Source organism: Leopardus geoffroyi, chromosome A1, assembly GCF_018350155.1.
Source record: "Leopardus geoffroyi isolate Oge1 chromosome A1, O.geoffroyi_Oge1_pat1.0, whole genome shotgun sequence".
Classification (NCBI taxonomy): domain Eukaryota; kingdom Metazoa; phylum Chordata; class Mammalia; order Carnivora; family Felidae; genus Leopardus; species Leopardus geoffroyi.
The window spans coordinates 225,991,865-226,014,312 of NC_059326.1; the positions used below are offsets into that span (position 1 = coordinate 225,991,865).

The following is a 22,448-nucleotide window of genomic DNA, read 5'->3' on the forward strand; positions in this document are numbered from 1 at the left end:
TGTAAAGCTTTGGGGTCCCCGTGAACACGCCTGGCTGTAAACACCCAGCTGTGCCCAGTCGTACACGGCCTGAGGGATACAGGCGACACGCCTTGCGTGCGTGTTCTCAACATGCCCTGGGCCACTATCACAGCCTAAAGGGTCACCAGGTTTTGTGCCTAATTTCTAGTGAGCTAAAATTAGTAACAGGTAACAAGCTGTTACATTTTGAAGGGATGTCCATGGGCTATGACTCTCACAGCTATTTTCATTACTTTCCACGGATCTAATTCTGGCTTAGAGACTACCCCTGGAGGCTGGAGGCCTGATTTACAGACCTGGGTTTGAAGACGAACACACCACAGTTTTGCTTTGATAATGGAGGTCAAGCTAGAGTGTCTGGGACCCCAGGGGACTGGTGTTTTGAGTCTACGACGTTCTTGGTAAAAACAAACAACAACAGAAAGAGATCCTTCCGCAAACTTCGGGAACTCTCCATTGCTCGCGGGACTAGGGACTTAGCTTGTAGAATGGTACTCAAAACTCTTGTCCATCTGATCTGCGTACCCAAAAGCCTCAATATATTTTCTATCCCATACGCAGTCCATCCGCTGTGGCCGGTGCCTCTGAACGCATTGAGATGAGTTTCCACCCCCTCTGCCTGGGTCCACCCCTTGGCAAGGAGCCTGCTGCCCTCGGAGCTACAGACCTCAGTATCCAGCACCCTCCTGACACGGCCGAACGTGTTCCCACCTTAGTGACAAGGAAGAAGTTTCCAGCGGTTTTGCCAAGCTCTGTTTCATCCACTGTCCAGAGACACCTTTCTAAAACACAAACCAAGCCCTTCAACTGTCCTGCTGAAAGCCCCCCGATGACCCCAAAGCTCAAACTCCTTATCACTACATGGGAGGAGGCCCTTTTGAGCAACCACCGGCCCATCCCCCTTGGTCCTCTAGCTCAGGACTGCTCAGGGTTTCCTCCCGGGGCCAGGCTGGCCTCCCTTCTGCCTCCTGGATTTGTGTATCACCTGGCTACCTTCTGCAGGTTCCCTTGCCCATGACCTGAACACCCCACCTCTGTACACACCCACGGAGGGCAGGGAGAGACTGGAGGAGGAGGCAGACCACTGCAGAGGGCAGGGTGGCGGGCTAAGCAGGCAGGGGCCTTACAGACCGGGCTTGTCTTGGGCAAGATCTCCACATCCACTGGCCAGAATCTTAAGTCTGTAGACAGGCCTTAACTGGGTTCAGTCACATATACTGTCCACATAAGCAACAACACCTGACTCCCTCAAGACTGTATCCTTGAAATGGCTTGCGCTGTGGGGACGATGTATCAAACATACATCCCAAGGACAGGGGAGGGGGTGGGGAGCCTGCAGTTGCCCAGGTCCAGTCTGTGGGTCAACCGACAGTCACGGCCCCTCGATGGTGTCTCCGGCATAGGGCCAGGGCAGTGGCTCGTCTGCTGATTTGGGTGTGACTGCTAGCCCAGTGGGAAGGGCTTGGAAGCTAATGTCTTGGAGTGATTCTTGTTGCCCGTGCACGTGCACCTGCCATAGACAGATTGTACCTTTTCGGGATACACTCTTACGGTAGTGTGACCTCAGTTCTCTTTAACCATTCTGAAGTCTTGAAAACCTCTTTTGTGTAGCACCAGGGAGCGATACCTAAACTGGGTGCCCCAGCTGGTATACAGACGGCCACCATCTTGATGTAAGGTTGTTCATCTCCGGTAAGCACGTCCCTGATAGACACTTGTCAAGTGTAGACTATTCTAGTTTGGATATTCCAATTCTTATAAGCACAACAGTCAACCCCAAAGCAGAAATAACCAATTCCTTCTATCAGCTGTGCCTTGGAAACCGGGTACAGTTTTCCTTTCCATTTCGTACGTGTTTGCATTTTGGAATATGGTTCCTGTTTATCTGGGCTTACTTCTCCTGGCTCAGTGACAAGGAAATTAGGGAAAATTAGGAATAAGGACTAGATATGGTAAGAATAGGAAGGCAAAATTGCTTCAATAATATCATCAACACAAAAGCATCTCTTTGCTGGACGAATAAACAATGCAACATGTATGCACGGCTCCTTGTATGTGACTGGTCACGGGCTCACTGTAGGATTCTACCAGAAAACATTTTAAGGAAAAAAAAAAAAAGCAATACTGGGGCACTGCTAGCTCATTCTTTTTTTTTAAAATTTTTTTTTTTTTTCAACGTTTATTCATTTTTGGGACAGAGAGAGACAGAGCATGAACGGGGGAGGGGCAGAGAGAGAGGGAGACACAGAATCGGAAACAGGCTCCAGGCTCTGAGCCATCAGCCCAGAGCCTGATGCGGGGCTCGAACTCACGGACCGCGAGATCGTGACCTGGCTGAAGTCGGACGCCTAACCGACTGCGCCACCCAGGCGCCCCTGCTAGCTCATTCTTAGGCTTAGCTTGATGCTATGTCGATCCTGAAGTGAGAATTAATTATTCCTTATTTTTCTCTCCTATTACAAGCTTTCCAGCTGCTTTTGGAAGACAAAAGTGAGCAGACTCTTTTAAGAGTTCCTATGTGTATTTTGGCTTTCTTTGCTGGGGTTGTGTTATTTTCTTTTTTTTTTTTTAATTTTTTTTTTTTCAACGTTTATTTATTTTTTTTTGGGACAGAGAGAGACAGAGCATGAACGGGGGAGGGGCAGAGAGAAAGGGAGACACAGATTCAGAAACAGGCTCCAGGCTCTGAGCCATCAGCCCAGAGCCTGACGCGGGGCTCGAACTCACGGACCGCGAGATCGTGACCTGGCTGAAGTCGGACGCTTAACCGACTGCGCCACCCAGGCGCCCCTGGGGTTGTGTTATTTTCTAAAAGTGATTTTCTAATCTCTTAGATTCGGTGGCCTCAACTATTTTCTCTCTTTCTACGCCCCGCCCCACCATCCCTCCATACATTCCCAATTTACTCATTTTCCTCGGATACATATTTTCAAATTGTCTTGCTCATTGGTGTTCATCATTCTGTTCCCAATACACAGAGATGCAAAATTCATAAGAGAATCCTGAACAGTGAGGTTACCCAAATGAGTTTTAAACATGACAGGTTCTTGAAACTAGGGGACAAGCTTTGGTGTAATCATAAGTATTATTTTTATGCAATCTTAGTAATGAATAAATTGCTGAAACATCACAAAGACAATTAGATAAAGAAAAACACCGAGTAGCACCTATTTATGTGTCTATGTGTCTCCTCCTGTGACATTGTCAGCAATTATTAGAGGTCAGAGGTGAAAAAGGCAGATTAGGGCAATCAGGCCAGGTTTTTTCGCAAACAGTTTTGTGCAGCATTTTTGTGTAGTAATCTTAAGCGAGAGAAAAAAAAGATTTCATATAGCCTGCGGTAGGCATAATAAGATATGAGATACTCTCTCTTATTTTTTTAATTTTGAGAGGGACAGAGAGAACGTGAGCAGGGGAGGGGCAGAGAGAGAGAGAGAGGGACAGAGGGAGAATCTGAAGCAGGCTTAGCACTGTCCGCAAGAAGCCCGACACGGAGCTGGAACTCATGAACCCACGGATCGTGACCTGAGCCGAGATCAGACACTTAATCACTGACTGAGACACGCAAGCATCCCGATATGTCTTAAATATAGTAAGTGTTGCAAACCACATAGAGAAACCGAAGTTTAGCTTTCACGTGCCGTGTCCACATTTTTTACTACTTCCACAGATCCTCGCAGCAATAGTTAGAATTCAGGGGGGAGAAGAAGGAATGTGAAGAATCACATTCATGTTTCTGGGAGCACCTCCCCACTGGTCTGGACAACGGGGATGACCTGGCTCCTCTTCTGCTCTGCCCTGCACGTTCTCCTCCAGCTGCAGAGTCTAGTGAAAACTAGAATATCGTACCCCGTCCTAAACAAAGGCCAGGTTACACAATAAAGCGTCATTTCTCTTTCAGAAGCTTCTGCAGCAGAGGGCCAAGTGAGCGAACCAACACGTGGGAAAAGGTAGTCTTTCTTCCGCGGAAAAAAACACCCGAATTGTTTCCACGGTGCTTTTTCATTGCCTCCCTGGCCACTTTCTATCCGGTTGTCAGCTTCTCTTCAAATGCAAGTCGGACGCGCCAGAGATCCTGCACTGCCTTCTGGAAAACCCCAACCTTTCTACCCCCGGCGGATCATCAAGGCCTCAGTGCACCCTGCAGGCGCACACAAGGAAGTGTGCACCCCCATCTGTAACGGCACACCTTCTCATGTTGATCTCCCAACAGAAATTACGCCCACCACCTTGTTTCCCTCCTCCTCACAACTCAGGGCACATGCCATTATTACAAAGAGCTCCTAAAACCTGACTCTGCCGCTCTTTCCCTAATTTGAGGTAGCTTGATTTAAATGAAGACTCTCAGCACCCAGCAATTATTTCCACCGCAGCCTTTATCACATTGTCATTAGCCCCTCCTTGGCCCGTGAGCTTCCCGTGGCCACCGAGCTTAGCAAAAGCGTTTGGGCGCATAGTAGGGGTTCAAGAAACCCTTGCGTGAACTCTAGGAATATACCCTCTTGAGGTATGTCATCTAAACGGCCAAGCACACACACCCGTAATGTACAGATCAATGAATTTTCACATACGTATCCATGGAGATAGAAACATAATGACGGCCCAGGTGAGCATTATCGAGCATTCCCCAGAGGCTCCCTTGAAACAACAGGCTTTAATTGCTCTGGGAATGAGCCCCATGCACCTTGTGAAAGCGGGCTGGTGGCCAGTATGAACCCCAAGAAGATAGAAGCAGCCCTAATTCCCTGCCGGTAGAATGCCCCGGGAGAGGGAAGGGGAATTTTTACTCTAGAGAAAAGTGAGAACAGGAGGATTGAAGAATAGAACATTAAAAAAAAAAGTGCAACCGGCGAAAAGCGAGCATAACAATGACATGGCTTGCCCCCCCCCCCCCCCCAACTCAACCCTGCAATACCAGGGCCAGGCCCGGTGTGGGTGTGGGCGGTCTCAGGGTTGCCTGTCACCCCCTCACAGCCGCCTTACCCAGGTTCTGATGGCTGTTGAGACACGGACACCGGCGTGACTCAGAAGTAACCGTAGTCAAGGCTTGCCAAACCTTAGGTGACACGCGCAAGGGGTCCCTTCTCCGCCTGGGTTCTGGCTTCTCACCTGCACCTCCCACAGACCAACGTGCATTTTTGAGGCAGCGGACTTTGCTTAAGTCGCTCCCCTCCCCCGTCGCTGCGGCCTGACGCTCCTTCATTGACCCAAATGGGTTTTTTTTTTTTTTTTTTTTTGCTTTTGTGTTTTGCTTTTTTTTTCCTTTCTCAGTCCAGCATGTCTAGCATCACATTATTCCCAGAGGACTAAAAGAAAGACCTCCGCGCAGGCTGTCCAGGCGGTGCCCGCAAAGGCGCTGGGCTGCCATCCGCTGCCCGCGGAAGGGGCGCCCCGTAACGCCCTCCAAGGCCGGCGGCGGGGCGAGCGGCAGCCCCGGCCCGCGGAAGTGAAGATGCCCCTTTGATTCCGCCGGGTCCCGGGCGAGGCCTTCGAGGGGGGCGCGCGCGCTCCCCGGGACGCCGCCCAGCGCCCCGCCCCCGCGCGAGCTTGGCCGCACCCACTTCCCCCGGGAGTCGCCCCTGCCGCCGCCGCCGCCGCCGCCGCCGGGGCTGACGTCACGAGGCACCCAGCCGCCGGCGCCCCGCGGTGCGCGCCCCGCGCGGGGACCCGCCGCCCTCGCCGCGCCGACACCCGGACGCGCCGCGCGCGCGCCCGTCCCCGCCCGCAAGCGCGGCCGAAGATGGCGAGCCCGGCGCCTCCGGAGCACGCCGCGGAGGGATGCCCGGCCCCGGCTGCCGCGGAGCCGCCCCGGGCTCCCCCCGTGGAGCAGGGAGAGGAGGCGCGGGAGGAAGGGGCGGTGGCGGTCGTCGCGGGGCGACAGGTGGAGGAGGCCGCCGGCGGGGTGGCCGCCGCCGTGACCTGGCTGCTGGGGGAGCCGGTGCTGTGGCTGGGCTGCCGCGCGGACGAGCTCCTGAGCTGGAAGAGGCCGCTGCGCAGCCTGCTCGGCTTCGTCGCGGCCAATCTGCTGTTCTGGTGAGAGCTCGGGCTGGGTGGGGACGCCCAGGAGGGCAGGTGACCTTGGGGCGCCCGGGAGCGGGCAGAGGGGGCGCCCCGGGCGCGGTGTGTGTGTGTGTGGGGGGGGGGGGGTTGTGCACGCTGAACCCTGCGACGGAAGTGTCCGCCCTGCCCCACTTTCGGGGCCACCTTTGTGGAACAGGTAGACACACACTTCAACTTTCCTGCAGAAGCGCTTCGCTACAAACACAGTTGTCACCCTCCGTGTGTGTATCCACCCTGGCATGGGAGGCGGTCGGCTGGCCCGCAGGCACCTGTACCTACAGGTGTGCCGAGCGTGCCCGGAAACTTGGGCCTTTGCTTTCGAAAACTCACGGGTTTTCACCTGCTTGCCAAAACCATGCCAGTGCAAACGTGCTTGAACTTGTATTCGCTCTCGCACCCCGAGCAGGCGTCTGGACCAGCTTAGGCACACGCTCAAGACTGCGCCGCCTTCATCAGCCACCTGAGATAGGCACTGAATGATTTGTTTTTCCATTCCCTGGAGGGTTGGGTTTACTCTCAACTCCCTGATGAGAAAACAGGAGGCAAACAGGTGGATTAGGTACATCACCCCCTCCCCCCCGCCACCCAGGTGTGCACAGTGTGGAAAACAGTCATATTTTCAGGTGAAGTACAGATAGAATACACAGGAATGTTCTCTGAAAAGCCCCTGATCAACAGGTTTGTCTCTCCAAAAAGAGCCCTTCACCAGTAAGGACAGGGAAAGTGCCTCACTCCTTCACCGAAGGACGTGCCGTTCCTCTGTTACCAGTCTGATGGGGGGGTGGAGAAAAGCGTTCTTTGTTTGCAACTGTGTCCTCATAACAAGCATGATCCACACCAGTGCAGGATAAGCAGGGGTTTGGCAGGAGATACCTTATTACAGGACATAGATTTCTTAACCTTAAAGTTAGGATATAAAGTAACCAAAACATACACAGTCTGCCATTTTCTTTGTTAACCAGAGCAACTTGAAGATTTCTCTACTGATCTGTGCCAGTCCTGGTTTCCTCTTAAAATGAGCGATATCTTACCAGGGTCCTTGAATGTGAATTTACTTTGGGTATCCTAGCTGTGTGTGTTTCTACTGTTTATTCCAAATTTCTTTATCCTGTTATAAAGTTTTGTAAGGCCTCAAATAAGGAGGATATATTGTATTATGCTACATGGAGCCACAGTCAAATAATCTCAGGGCTGTGTTTCCCTCATTTTTCAAATTGTACTTATTTATTATTAAAAAATAAGTTAATAGCCTCGTAGTTCAGACGTTTAAAGGTACAAAATGATACACATTTTGAGGTTGTCTTTGCTCTGCCTGTCTCTGGCTACCCAGTTTTCTCTCAGAGGCAACCAATGTTACAGTTTCCTCTGTAGCTTTCCAGATTGTGCATGTTTTAGCAGATAGGCAATATTCTACACAAATTGTGAGATACTCTTTGGGCTATTCCTCTTCTGTGTCTTGGCAATCACTTATTCTTTTTCAACTGCATAGGATTCTATTATTAGGATGCTACAAATTATTTAACCTGTCTCCTAACGGACCAAGATAATTTCCAAACTTCTGCTATTTTAGTGTTATAGCTAATGGCCTTTGACACACATTCTTCTGCATATGTGAAAGCATTTCTGTAGGAAAGAGTCCCAGAAGTTTAATTTTTGGGTCCAAGAGAATGTGCATGTGTAATTTTGATGGGTATCATTGTAGAATGTCCTTGGAATTCTATTAATTTAAACTCCAGCCAGCAATATGGGTGACTGCCTGTTCCTCTCTAATTTTGCAAAGTGTTATACCAAACTTTTTGATCTTAAAAAGTAGGTAGGTGAAACAGCGTGTCCCAATTTGGCATTAAGTTGCATTTCTCTGGGATGGAGCAGTTTTTCTCATGTTCAAGATCCATTATAATTATCTTTTCTTTGCATTATCTATCTATAAGTAACTTTTGTCCATATTTTTAGTTGTGCTTTTGGGCTTTTCCCTATTTTTTGTAGGAACTCTTTATATTAACAACTTTAGCCTAATGAGTGTAAGTTGTAAACATTTTTTTCTGATATATTTTTAATAACAGCCATTAAAGAGAACGTTTTTTGCATAAAGTAATTGAAAGGCATATTTGGTGTTATTTTGGAGTGATGTCTTCCATCCATTAAAAGCAATATTTAAGTAAGCTCTGTGCCCAGCGTGGGGCTTGAACTCATGACCCTGAGATGAAGAGTTGCATGCTTTACCTACCAAGCCAGTCAGGCACCCCCATCTATTTTTATGAGTCTCATGGACAGGTAAACAGTGGCCAGGCATTCAGTCCAATTACAGCTTTCTGCTTCTCTGTTTTATTTCTTCTCCTGTTTGCATTATCTACATTCTGTGCATGTTTTCTTTGACAGAAAGATAATTGTCCTGCTTTTTAAATTCTTAAATACTTACTAATTGCAATTTCTGACCCATTTATTAATTTCATTAAACTGTTGGTGTTTTATCTCCCTCTGTTGCTTTTGGGGTTAAAACAATTTTCACAGTCACCGTATTCTTTAGTGTGCTTATCAAGTGATCTTAAATTATGTGATGCTCTAACATTCTGTGTCCCGGGGACTCTCAAATTTGGTATTTTTCATGAGAAAAACAGATCAGCGTTCAAAGTAAGGAACCCTAATCTTAAGCGATGGTGATGATATTTTCTCTTTAATTGGTGTTATTTCATTTTTGTGGAAGTTCACTTTTTTTTTTTAAATTTTTTTTTTTTTTCAACGTTTATTTATCTTTGGGACAGAGAGAGACAGAGCATGAACGGGGGAGGGGCAGAGAGAGAGGGAGACACAGAATCCGAAACAGGCTCCAGGCTCTGAGCCATCAGCCCAGAGCCCGACGCGGGGCTCGAACTCACGGACCGCGAGATCGTGACCTGGCTGAAGTCGGACGCTTAACCGACTGCGCCACCCAGGCGCCCCTGTGGAAGTTCACTTTTTAAAAATACTTTTTTTTGAATGGTTTATTACTTGATGTGAGCTGTAGCTTTCATGATTTTGAGTTTGGGCTCAAAAGCTCTAACATTTTTTACCTGCATGTGTAAAATCTGCAGGATTTTCGTGCTGTGAACCAGAAGCACAAAGTCTGAGAGGTGCCTGTAACCAATGGGTATAACAGAAAGTTGCATGAAGCAAGCGTAAGAGAAGAATCAGAAAGAGGACAGTTCATTTGATGCAGTTTGGGGGGAGTGACAGCAAAGTGGATGGAAAAGCTTGTGGCTCTTCATAAGGCAATCATGCTTGAACGGGACCCCGACGGACAGGAATGATTGGGGTAGATCTAACATATGGTCAAAAGCGTTCCAACCTTAAGAACTTGTACTTCGTGTTCTCATGCAGCCACACGGTGGTTGGTAGAGAAAATAAGGAGATGAGACTGGCTAGTTGTTTGGGACACATGTTTGGGGGCGGTGGTCACCTCGAATGTCAGACCATGTGTTTGAACTTGTTTTTTCTATAGACAATGGGGACCCCCCCAAAAAAGTCAAAGTGTCCATGAATATGTTAACGGGTAAGTAAATTTTGGTACATGTCTTCCTATCATAAAAGACTATATCACAATGAACATAAACTACAGCTATAGGCAACAATATAGATGCATTTGACAAACATCACTTTGGTCAGAAGAATCACACAATACATGTAGGACGATCCAGTTTCTTGAAAGTTTTAGAATGTGCAAAACTACACAGTATTGATTAGGGCCATGCACACAGGAGATTAGAAAGACACTCTTATCCCTAAAATCAACAAAATGTTTATGCCTGGGAAGAGTGAGAAGGTATGACCACAGAGGGACACATAGAAAGTTCTGGGGCACAGGCAGTGTTTTAGTTTTTGACTCAGGTGGTAGTTACATGGCATTAAAATTCTAATTATTTTAAACCTGTGCATGTGTTCTTATCTATGATGTATTTTATGAAAAATGCTAGAATGCTAAATAATGCTTAAGAAATGGTATGCTCTCACGGCTCAGAGGAGCTTGATAAAATGTAGACCCCGTATAGTGCCTGTCTCGAGAAGCAGGATTTCCACAACCTGAAACAGATTGGGCACCAGCCCAGTAGTCTCAGGGCTGGATCTTCCTCATTTTACCAACAGAGGACATGTTTTTAAAATGGTCTCTCTTGGGGCGCCTGGGTGGCGCAGTCGGTTAAGCGTCCGACTTCAGCCAGGTCACGATCTCGCGGTCCGTGAGTTCGAGCCCCGCATCGGGCTCTGGGCTGATGGCTCAGAGCCTGGAGCCTGTTTCCGATTCTGTGTCTCCCTCTCTCTCTGCCCCTCCCCCGTTCATGATCTGTCTCTCTCTGTCCCAGAAATAAAATAAACGTTGAAAAAAAAATTAAAAAAAAAAATTGTCTCTCTTAATTTTAAATTTTATTTATTTTAAGAAAACGCTAATACCGCTGCACAGTTCAAAAGTTTAAAAGTACAAAAGGCTAAACAGCCTGGAGATCTCTTTCCCACGCCTGTCCCTGGCTACCCAGTTTCCTCGCAGAGGCAATCAAGGACACCACTTTTCTTTTAAATATAATTTATTGTCAAATTGGCTAATATGCGGTATGCAGTGTGCTCTTGGGTTTTGGGGTAGATTCCCATGCTTTCTCGCTTCCATACAACACCCAGTGCTCGTTTCAACAAGTGTCCTTCTCAATGCCCACCACCCATTTTCCGCTCTCCCTCCCCCCCCCATCAACCCTCAGTTCTCTGTATTTAACAGTCTCTTATGGTTTCCCTCCCTTTCTCTCTGTAACCTTTTTTCCCCCTTCTCTTCCCCAATGGTTTTCTGTTAAGTTTCTCAAGATCCACATATGAGTGAAAACATATGACATCTGACCTTCTCTGCCTTATTTCACTCAGCATAAATTACCTTCCAGTTCCATCCACGTTGCTGCAAATGGCAGGATTTCATTTTTCTCGTTGCCAAGTAGTATTCCATTGTATATAGAAACCACATTTTCTTTATCCATTCATCAGTTGATGGACATTTAGGTTCTTTCCATAATTTGGCTATTGTTGAAAGCGCTGCTATAAACATCGGGGGTACATGTATCCCTATGCATCAGCACTCCTGTATCCTTTGGGTAAATTCCCAGCAGTGCTATTGCTGGATCATAGGGTAGATCTATTTTTAACTTTTTGAGGAACCTCCACACTGTTTTCCAGAGCGGCTGCACCAGTTTGCATTCCCACCAACAGCGCAAGAGGGTTCCCGCTTCTCCACATCCTCGCCAGCATCTATAGTCCCCTGATTTGTTCATTTTAGCCACTCTGACCAGCGTGAGGTGGTATCTCAGTGTGGTTTTGATTTGTATTTCCCTGATGATGAGTGACATTGAACATCTTTTCATATGTCTGTTGGCCATCTGAACGTCTTCTTTGGAAAAGTGTCTATTCATGTCTTCCCATTTCTTCACTGGATTATTTGTTTCTTGGGTGTCGAGGTTGGTAAATTCTTTATAGATTTTGGATACTTTATCTGATATGCCATTTGCAATTATCTTTTCCCAGTCTGTCAGTTGCCTTTTAGTTTTGTTGATTATTTCCTTTGCAGCGCAGAAACTTTTTATCTTGATGAGGTCCCAATAGTTCATTTTTGCTTTTAATTCCCTTGCCTTTGGAGATGTGTCCAGCAAGAAATTGCTGTAGCTGGGGTCAAAGAGGTTGTGGCCTGCTTTCTCCCCTAGGGTTTTGATGGTTTCTTGTCTCACATTTAGGTCTTTCATCCATTTTGAGTTTATTTTTGTGTATGGTGTAAGAAAGTGGTCTAGTTTCATTCTTCTGCATGCTGCTGAAGGACACCACTTTTAAGCACAACATAAAATAGAATGAGTACAATAAAGCAGAAAATACCCATTTTTTTGTTTTTAAAAATTAACTTTTTTGCAGTATACTGTCATCAATAAAATGCACACACTTCCAGTGTACAGCCAGATGTATATGCTTGTGTATGCACATACAGCAATCAAGATCTAGAACATTCCGCGGCACCTGGGTGGCTCTGTCAGTTGAGCGTCCAACTTCGGCTCAGGTCATGATCTCGCGGTTTGTGAGTTCGAGCCCCACATCAGGTTCTTTGCTGTCAGCGCAGGGCCCACTTTGGATCCTCTGCCCCCCTTTCTTTGCCCCTCCCCTGCTTCCATTCGCCCCCAAATAAATATTTTTTTAAAAAAATATCTAGAACACTCCATCAATCCAAAAGATTTCTCTGATTCCCTTTCCTGTCAGTACCTACCTCTGGGGATTGATCTGCTTTATGTCACCGTAGATTAGAGTTATCTTCCGTAAAGTTTCACGTAAGTGATACAATATAATATGATGTCTTTGTTTGGCTTTGTTTACTTGGTGTAAAGTTTTGAGATCCATCCCTGTTGTGTTTTTGTTTTTTCCTTTTTATTGTTGCCCGGTATGCCACTTAAGGTATTTGCCACAATTTGTCTGATCATTAGCTAGTTGATGTTCATTTGGGTTCTTTTCAGGGTTGGCTGTTCTGAATAAAACTGGAGGGGTGCCTGGGTGGCTCAGTCGGTAAAGCGTCTGACTTCGGCTCAGGTCATGATCTCCTGGTTTGTGAGTTCAAGCCCCACATCAGGCTCTGTGCTGACAGCTCAGCCTGTAGCCTGCTTCGGATTCCCCCTCTCTCTTCCCCTTCCATGCTCATGCTCTGTCTCTCAATAATAAACATAAAATTTTTTTTTAAAAACTGGTAAAAAAATTCGGGTCCAGATCTTTGTGTGAAATGTCTGTTTTCAGTGAGAACAGGGGCAAGGTCTGACCTATGTCTTGCATGGCTATGTAGCAGTTGCCTTGCGTAGTTAAGCGATGAGACCAAATGCCCATCTTCTTCACTTCCTTGCTGGAAGTGCTGAAATTGAATGCCTTACAATGCGGCCATCCTCTTGAGGCACATTCTACCTCTGCAGCCTAGAAAGCCACCCTGATGTGATTTCATTTTGAACCCACGGTTGGAGCCCATGACATACAGAACAGTCCCTGCACAGGCCGTTTTCCTCAGGGCCTCTGGCGTTGCGTGGTGACATTCCCTTCTATTTCTGTAAATAGTAAAACTGCGAGAAAGAGATTTACCTGAGGGGACTACGCTAGGGTATACCTGGCAAGAGGCACATGGGACTCTGCCTTTTGGGTTTTCTCAGGCCAGGCGTCTGTGCTGTCTAGAATGCCCGGGACCCACTGAGAGCCCTGGCAGCACTGTCCTCAAGAGTTGGTTTGGAAGGTTGCAAAGTCCAACTCCCACTTGCTTTCAAGAGCCCCCCTGTCCCGTCGCTGATGGGTTTTTCCAGCTTGCATCGGGGTCGTGCCCTCTCAGAGAGTTGTCTCTGACTGGCATCATCAAGGGCGTTACCTGGGCACTTGTTAGAGACAAAGATTATGGGCTCGACTCCACACCTACTGAACCAGAATCCCTGGAGGTGGGACCAAAGCATCTGAATTTTCTCCAGCTCCTCAAATGACTCTGTACACACTCACGTTTGAGAATCACTGCATTTGAGCACTTTCCCGGATCACAAGCTGTCTTGTCCATGAGGCAGCATTTCCATTGGCGGCAACTCTAAGTGAATATTTTCCTTATAGTGAGTTGAGTCAACCTACCTTTTGATTACTTCTGCAGATGCCCAAGATCCACACCCCCCTTTCTAGAGTAATCCTTTGTTGCAAGCCACATTCTCTTCTTACTCCTACCGAGTCTTTTTTCTCCCAACTGAGAAATTCTGGGCTCCTTCCCTCACTGTTCTCCAGACTCTTCTGTACATGCTTCAGTTTATCTGTATTCCTCCTGAATGCAGCATTCCTGACATGGTCTGAGCAGTGTGTACCCCCCCCCCCCCCCCCGACAGCCTCCTTCTATTCACATAGCCTGAGACAAGAATTTCTTTATTCTAATTGATAGTAACCCCCTTTGACAGTAACTATTATTGACAATTGTTAGATTCTCATAGATATGTGTATATATATACACACACACACACACGTATACATATATATATGACTATACAGTTATAGTTTGTCAAACTATAACTACCAAAATTAAGGACATTCACATTTAGCACTTTATTTAAATCTTAGAGCAACTCGACGAGGGAGGTACTGTTCTCTTTTTACACAGGAGGAAACAGGCTCATAGGAGTTTAACTGAATTATCAAGGATGACTTTGACCTGTGCGATTCAATAGAATGTTTGCAGTGATGGAAATATTCTGCATTTGTGCTGCCTGGTGTGGTAGCCTCTTGTGACGGTTGAGCATATGAAATGTGGCTAGTTTGACTCAAGAACTGTAATTTTATTTCACTGAAATTTAAATAGCCACATATGGTTAGTGGCTACCATATTGAATAGCATAATCCTAGACCATAGTCATGAAGCCATGCCCTCTCTCCGCCAGTTTAGTATTGTTTTGGTTTGTGTTTTGTTTTACTGTGTTACTCTAGAGAGTAATAGAAGATTGTGGGAGCCAACAATTAGGGCTTCCATTTTATACTATTACAGACTTAATGATTTCACCATAGGGCAAAAATAACTGTGTTGGAAGAATGTTGCTTTTAGGAGGGATTTTGTTTAGTCTTAGCTGGTCTAGTTCATGTTCCCCACCTTATCTCTGTTCCACCTGGACAGTCAGCAGCTACAGATGAGTGTCTGCTCCAGGCCTACGTGGTGTGGGCCCAGTGGGTATACGAGAAGCCCCAGGTCTCTGTTTGTCTCTGAGAGTTTACACTCTGGTTTAGGAGGCATGGCTGCTTCAGTGAACTGATTGAAACGCTACACCGCAGTTCTGAACTGTGTGCCACGGTCTCCAGAGCCTTACAGTTTAGGAATAGCGGAGATCAGGAGGGTTGGGATAGTTAATGAAAGCTCTGCGCGAATTATCGTATAGACCTAAAAAGAGAGCTATAATTGTACGAGCAAGAATAACAATCAGGGTTTTCCATGTAGGACAAACCCAGGAATAAATGGGGCCTAAGTACCTGATGCTCTCAGCCTGGGGAGACTCACCTGCCTCACGCTGAGGGTCCATCCTGGGGAACACGAATAAAAATTATTATTCTTGATGCCTGGAACCAGCGTGGGATCGGAAACGTTGTTAGATGTTCAAAAGGTGTGGTGAACTGAGCTGAACTAGCTTAGATAGGGTGGGGCTAGTTTAAGAGAGGTCTTGCAAAATAGAAGAGGCTTCAGTTCCCTGAGAATAGTCATGGGCTTTTTTGTATTCAGCATTTAGCAAACATTTCTTGAGTGGTGGTCTCACGTGCTTATTATTAGACCCAGCGGCCCCTCGTGAGATCCCGTGTGAGGCTGTTTTCTCAGACTTTAGTACACTAGCACCGGGAACTTGGGGTTGAGGACTTAAGAAATGGGGCTGGTTTAACCAGATTGATACTCCTCCTAGAAACCCCATCAGGGTTTCCTCTTTAATAACTACACACCTCGTCTTTAGTCATTTTGCACAATTTTATGCTTATGCTATTTGAGCAATAACTTTACCTCAGGTTCTTTCTGCTACTCTCCTTTTTCCCTTTTATCCTGTTGTGCACGACTGTTTTTAAATTGCTGGATTGATCCAAATGAGTACAAATAAATGAGGTGTATCATTATTACTAGCTGCTGGGAATGCAGTGATGATTAAGACACATTTTGACCCCTGGTGCGAGAAACAGATTAGTAAGGAAACAATTCTTTTTTTTTTTTTTTTTAATTTTTTTTAACGTTTTATTTATTTATTTATTTTTTTAATTTTTTTTTTCAACGTTTATTTATTTTTGGGACAGAGAGAGAGCATGAACGGGGGAGGTGCAGAGAGAGAGGGAGACACAGAATCGGAAAACGTTTTATTTATTTTTGAGACAGGGAGAGACAGAGCATGAACAGGGGAGGGTCAGAGAGAGGGAGACACAGAATCGGAAACAGGCTCCAGGCTCTGAGCAGTCAGCACAGAGCCCAACGCGGGGCTCGAACTCACGGACCGCGAGATCATGACCTGAGCCAAAGTCGGCCCCAGTAAGGAAACAATTCTAATGCAAGGTTACGCTGTGCACACTGAGGTAGCACACATGGGCCAGGAAGAAGCAATAGAAAGAACTTCCTTGGATCATGAATGAGGGGGTCTGGGGCCGGGGCAGGAGGCAGGATGGTCAGTACCTAAAAAGTCAAAGAGAACTAATACCTATCAAAGAGCTCTTAGGTACTAGGTGCTAGGTTAATTCACGGGAGCTTGAACGGGGCACACATCACTGCTCACTGTTATAGTTGAAGAGACAGAAGGAAAAGGAAGAGGGGACAGGATGAGACCAGAGGGGAGGGAAGAGTTGTTTTATGTGCTCTGGGGAATATCCAGAGGGGAGGTAGGAAAGAGAAACGTTGGGGCCAGTTTGTGAAGGGGTTACTCTTGGACTGTGCGGAGGAATTTGGACCATATCTAACAAGCAGTTTCCGTCTATTACTCTAATGTAAATACCATCACGTTGGACCCTTTCTTCCAAAACCTGCATGCAAAAATTCAACACATCTTTGTCTACCGCCACTGTTTTAGGTGCTGGAGATGAGTGGACACAAAATATGTCCATATAGGGCCCCCTTTTTCACGGAGCTTGTACTCCGGCGGTGGGAATAGCAGAAGAAAGGCAACAAATATTCAAAATGCTAGAAGAAGCTGGACGCTATGGAGAAAACTGAAGCAGGGACAAGGAGTGACAAGGAGGTGCTACTTGGCTGAAGCGGTCAGTGCGGGCATCTCAGAGGAATGACCTCGAACAGACACCAGAAGAACGAGTCCGGGAATGACCCAGGCAGCTCCCTTTCTGGTGGAATGTTCCAGACAGAGGAAATGGTGTGGGCCAAGGCCCCGAGGGAGGTGGACTTGAGGTGTTAGCAGCAAAGCAAGGAGCCCTGTGCGGTGGGAGCTGGGTGAGCAGGGGGGAGACACCAGTGGTTTGGCGTGAACTCGGTGCTGCAGCCGTGCCAGATTCTGCATTTTGGCTTTTCCTGAGCCCTCCTGGACGAAGGAGGGGAGCAAGAGCCTGGGGCCCGAGGCTAGGGAGGAGTTTCACCGAAGCACGTGGTGGTGAGGAGAGGCGGTGGGGGTGGGGGGGAGGAGATGGCTTCGGGGGGACTCTGGAGGTATAATCGGGGCATTGAGTGGTCTGGGGGTGGGAGGGAGGTGGTAGAGGACCGGCGGGCCTGCGAGGGTAGGTGAGGAGGGGCTGGCACGAACCAGCGTGAGGGACCCTGACGTTCAGCGGGTTGGGGCCATGGGGGAAGAGGGTGACCTCAGTTTTGGGATGTTAAATTGGATGTGCCTTTGGGCCACCAAATGAAGTCCAAGTAAGTCCCTGCGGGGTTCGCTCCATGGGCTGATGCTCGGGGGACAGAAGGTCGCAGTACAGATTTGGGTGTGTGGGGGTGCAGGCTTGGGTAGCTGGGAATTCCCAGGGGGACACTTGCTGGGTAACGAGAGGAGGGCCTGGAGGACAGTGTTGAGGAAACTGTCATTAGCAAGGTGGGTGCCCAAAAGGAGCCCCGTTCGCAGGAGCATTGGGACACGGCAGGGCCCAGAGGGAGGTGCCGGGAAGATAACCATCCGGGTCATTCCGTGTGCAAGTGCTCCCTCTTGGCCCCGGTGGGACCCGTGTCTGCAGGAGCCTGGCCTTCAAGTCACAGCAGAAGGGACTGATTCTCTCTTCCGTCCTCCTGGCCTTGCCTTCCTGGCCACTTTGCAACTTGGCCGGCTCCCGACTTGGCCAAGAGTTTGAGCAGTTCCAGAAATTCCTACTCTCGAATGTCGGGCTTTCGTGCCTGTGGAGATAACCTGTGTGAATGTCAGAAGCTGCATGTTAGCTGTTTCTATTTGCACTCTTGTAGAGTCCTACCCCTGTCCCCTCCATGAGATGCCTGGGCGGGTTCTCCCAAGGACACTGGGATTTGTGGGGCTGGAGTCAGTAAGAAGGAAGGTTGATGACATGGGGCAGGAAAAGTGACACAGGGGGCTCTGGGGAAGCCCCAGGGGGCTGGGCTTGGAAGGACACCGCTTCCTGTGATGCCTGAGGACAATGGGCAAGGTGGACAGGCCTGGACTGGAGGTGGCCAGGGGCAGTGTGCAGTGGGGGCCAATTTCCCTTTGAAGGAGGAGGAGGAACTATTGAAGACATTGATGGAGTGTGAGGCTGGCTAGAGCTTTCGTGGGGAAGGATATCAGGAAATCACAAATGATTGTGTTTGGGGGAGATAGATGCTCAATTGCATTGTTTTCCTGGCTTTATTTATGTTTGGCATTTCTTTGGTGAATTTGTTTTTAGCAGATTCCTGTGTTTTCATCTTTGCCCCCTTTTTCAAGGTGCAGTATTAATTTAATTTTTTAATGTTGATTTATTTTTGAAGGAGAGGGAGAGACAGAGTGCGAGCAGGGGAGGGGCAGAGAGAGAGGGAGACACAGAATCCCAAGCAGCCTCCAGGCTCTGAGCTGTCAGCACAGAGCCTGATGCGGGACTCGAACTCACAGACCCTGAGATCATGACCTGTACTGGAGTTGGATGCTTAACCGACTGAGCCACCCAGGCGCCCCCTAGCGTGCATTTTTTAAAATGAAATAGTACCAAATTTAGCAATATGGTCACCCCACATTACTAATGTGTAATTAGTAATGTGTATTAGTTTAACAGTAAGTATTTTGAGGGATATTTTCCATTTGCTTAAAGAAGTGAGATCATGGTATCCTTATATCATTGAAGACATGCTTTTGTTTTTAATTTTTTTAATTTTATTTTTAGAGGGAGCATACTTGAACAGGGGAGAGGGGTGGGGGGCGGGGGAGAGGGAGAAGGAGAAGGAGAGGGAGAGAGAGAATCCCATGCAGGCTTCAAGCTCAGCATGGAGCCTGACGCAGGGATCGATTCCACGACCCTGGGATCATGACAACTGAAATCAAGAGGCGATGCTCAACCAACTGAACCACCCAGGTGCCCCCAGGCGTGCCTTTAGAAGCATGAAATGCTTAACTATTTTCAAAGATTTTTCTGAAATATTCTCTCTAGTGCTTTTTTTTCTCTACAGATTTCTGTTTATTGGGGAAGGAAATCTTTTTGTCTCGGGAACAAAGGTGGCAATACCCAGGTGAAACACATTGGGCCAGGTATGGCCACTTGCACGGTCCAGATGGAGCCTTGGAACTGGGGAAGGAGCAGGAGCCACCGGCCTATGGGCAGCCAGCTGGCCGAACCTTTCATGGGAAAGATCACCTCAGGTGGAGCAGAGAGTTCACTCCTGCTGTGGCCACCCAGGCTCACTGGGTTTCTAGATAAACCTATCCGGCTACTGTGGAACAAGGCAGGTTTCATTTGACAAATTCTGCTGCACGGTATTGTAGCCTTGCGTGATTTCACTTTGTGATGCCTGCAGTGGTCATTGATTTTAACAGTGACCATTCACTGGACTCTGCTGGGCACTTGATGCGGTTTGTATCTTACTGAATTCTCACACCACCCAGCAAAGGATCATTGCCCCATTTTACAGGAGGGATATTGAGGCTCAGGGCTTTTAAGTCGCTTGCCCCCAATGTGACCATATGTGGCAGGGCTGGTACCAGCTCTGGTATTTTAACTGGGCTTCTTGTATGTTCTTCCCTCAATAAACTAGACTCTACCACAAGGGGAGATTAAAATATAAGATGAGACGTGATTTTATATGACTTATCCCCCCGTCTCCAGGACAGAGTTAATTTACTTCTCAAATTAAAACATCAGCTGCCTCCCACACAGCCGGAAATGCCTGCTTTAGGGAAAGAAGTTCATTTCTTTTTCCCGGTAACGTTTCAGTACCAACCATGGCCTCATCCACAGCTCCGCTCGGCCACCTTTGTATTCCATTTGAGGCATGAATTACCAAAACAGGTTGTGCATTTCTCTGAGATGTCAGATGGTCCAGTTTTATCATATTTCATTTCCCTCCTGTGTGTGCCCTCTTGACTCAGGGAGGCTCTTTCTCTAGGTAAAATGTCAAGTGGACTCCTGCAAATTCTCAGATGGCCACACCACTGATACTGGACCTAAAACATGTACTTTAGAATGTACATCTTGCTTAGTGTTTGGGAAATGATACCTTGTCTTTATTTTTTGTTTATTTTTTTTAATGTTTATTTATTTTTGAGAGACAGAGAGACAGAGAGACAGAGAGAGACAGAGTGTGAGCCGGAGAGGAGCAGAGAGAGAGGGAGACACAGAATCTGAAGCAGGATCCAGGCTCTGAGCTGTCAGCACAGAGCCCAACGTGGAGCGGGAACTCACGGACCTCGAAATCATGACCTGAGCCGAAGTCAGATGCTCAACCAAATGAGCCACCCAGGCGTCTTTAAGTAGCATTCTGCCACGCCCTGGGTGGGGTTGGGCTGACATTGATGGTGATGTCTTTTTTTGTTGTTGTCTGTGTTTATTTATTTATTTTGAGAGGGAGAGAGAGAGACAGAATCCCAAGTAGGCTCTGCACTGTTGAACTGTGAGATCATGACCTCAGCCAAAATCAGGAGTCCACACTTAACTGACTGAGCCACCCGGGCGTTCCAGATGGTGGTGTCTTTATTTATTTATTTTTTAAAATGTTTTTATTTATTTTTGAGACAGAGAGCATGAGCAGGGGAGGGGCAGAGAAAGAGGGAGACACAGAATCCGAAGCAGGCTCCAGGCTCTAAGCTGTCAGCACAGGGCCTGATGTGGGGCTCGAACTCCCAGACCCTGAGATCATGACCTGAGCGGAAGTCGGACGCTCAACCCACTGAGCCACCCAGGCGCCCCGATGGTGGTGTCTTCAATGGAGGAGCACGAGATGAGGTCAGGGGAGCCCAGTGTGTCCTGCTTCTCTGGCTCACGTGCAAAGCCTGATGGTCTGCAGCTCTTCTGGGCCCCAGGGCGACCCCTTCTCAGGCTTGTATTTAACTCCTCTGTGAGTCGTCCCACTGGGTCTTCTGTTAATTTCAGTTGCGGATCTGCCTGTATTTTCCATGGCACCTGCACAACCTGTAGGTATTTTATTTTTCTGTGTGTTTGTTCTAATTCTTAGAAACTTATTAAAACTTTGTTGAATACCCTCCAGGTCAAAGAAAAAACCCTATAATTAAAAAATATGTAGTAATGATGAGAATCATACACATGAAAATCAGGGAGCGGCCTTTTTTTTTTTTTTTTTTTTTTGTATACACACCAACATGCTTTCTTTCTCTGATTAACACCAACAGACTTTTAATAAAAAACAGCAGTCTCTTGCCCTGCCTCTCCCCAGTTCCCAGTCCTGTTTCTCAAGGCAGCTATTGTTAGTTTTCTGCTTTTTTAGTTCTGTTTAGGCTTTTCTAAATAAGATCCTTTAAATGCCATTCCTTTTTTTTCCCTTTACAATTATAAACAATACCTTAAAATTTCTGAAGTGTAATTGACATAGAACATATTAGGTTTAGGTAATCAACATAACGATTTGATATTTGTATATATTACAAAATGATTACCACTGTGAGCCTGGTTAACATCAGTCACCAAAGTTACATTTTTTTTTAATTTTAATTTGAGAGAGACAGGGAGAGATCTTAAGCATCTCCATGGTCAGCACAGAGCCTGACGTGGAGCTCAATCCCACGACGCACGCATCAGGACCTGATCTGAAACCAAGAGTCGGATGCTCAACCGACTGAGCCTCCCAGGTGCCCCACAGATTTTTTTTTTTTAAATACCGTTTCTTGACTTAGCTATCCAAGACATTTTTTGCTCCCACCCCAACCCACATATACACCTTTCCTTCCTCCATCCACTATCAGGATGCCACAATTTGGGGTTCAGTCACTATGACTGTGCAAGCATTGTTCACCCACGAGTGAAGGGGAATGCCACATTTATAGCTCCTTTCTGGAATAACTTTATTATGCTGTTCCTCTCTGTTCGGTCTTTTTAACTCTCCAACATTTCTAGAAAACTCCTTCTGATAAAGGGCAGACGTATCAGGCTGACATTTCAGTTCTCTCTCCAGCAGGAGCCATCCCTGCTGGAGCCCCCACCCTCCCGTTCCAGTCTAGTGTCACTGTGCCCTGGGCCTGCTGTCCCCGTAGGACTTCTGCACGTCACCTGCTCCTTCTCTCCTGGGGTAAAGCCTCTTGTTACTGGATCCATGCTACAAATGGGATCAGGGGAAAGTTAGCAGCCTGAACGGGGAGGTCCCATTTCTTCTTGAGGACATTCAAGGTAGTTTAAGATTTTCTCATGTTAATTGTGAGTTCTTCATTTGCTTTTGTTTTTGTTTTTGGTTTTTTTTTTTTTTTTTCTCTTACTAGATGCTTTCTTGGTGAACTCTTCTGGTGCGAGAGAAC

At 47.2% G+C, this 22,448-nt stretch overlaps 1 protein-coding gene and 1 long non-coding RNA gene across 4 annotated transcripts in view; one reads left to right on the forward strand and one right to left on the reverse strand.

Annotated features, from left to right (window-relative positions):
* LOC123578620 overlaps positions 1–5,552 on the reverse strand; it is a 46,917-nt gene extending 41,365 nt beyond the window's left edge. For all 3 annotated transcript variants that reach the window (XR_006702441.1, XR_006702442.1, XR_006702439.1), the window contains exon 1: positions 5,005–5,552. This is a non-coding gene — a long non-coding RNA (uncharacterized LOC123578620). The remainder of the gene's footprint in view (positions 1–5,004) is intronic.
* A 103-nt stretch (positions 5,553–5,655) lies between these two features.
* The window catches only part of RETREG1 (reticulophagy regulator 1), a 128,562-nt gene continuing 111,769 nt past the window's right edge, over positions 5,656–22,448 (forward strand). The window contains exon 1 of the mRNA XM_045441598.1: positions 5,656–6,054. Coding sequence (XP_045297554.1) covers positions 5,762–6,054 — 293 coding nt within the window. The 5' untranslated portion in view covers positions 5,656–5,761. The remainder of the gene's footprint in view (positions 6,055–22,448) is intronic.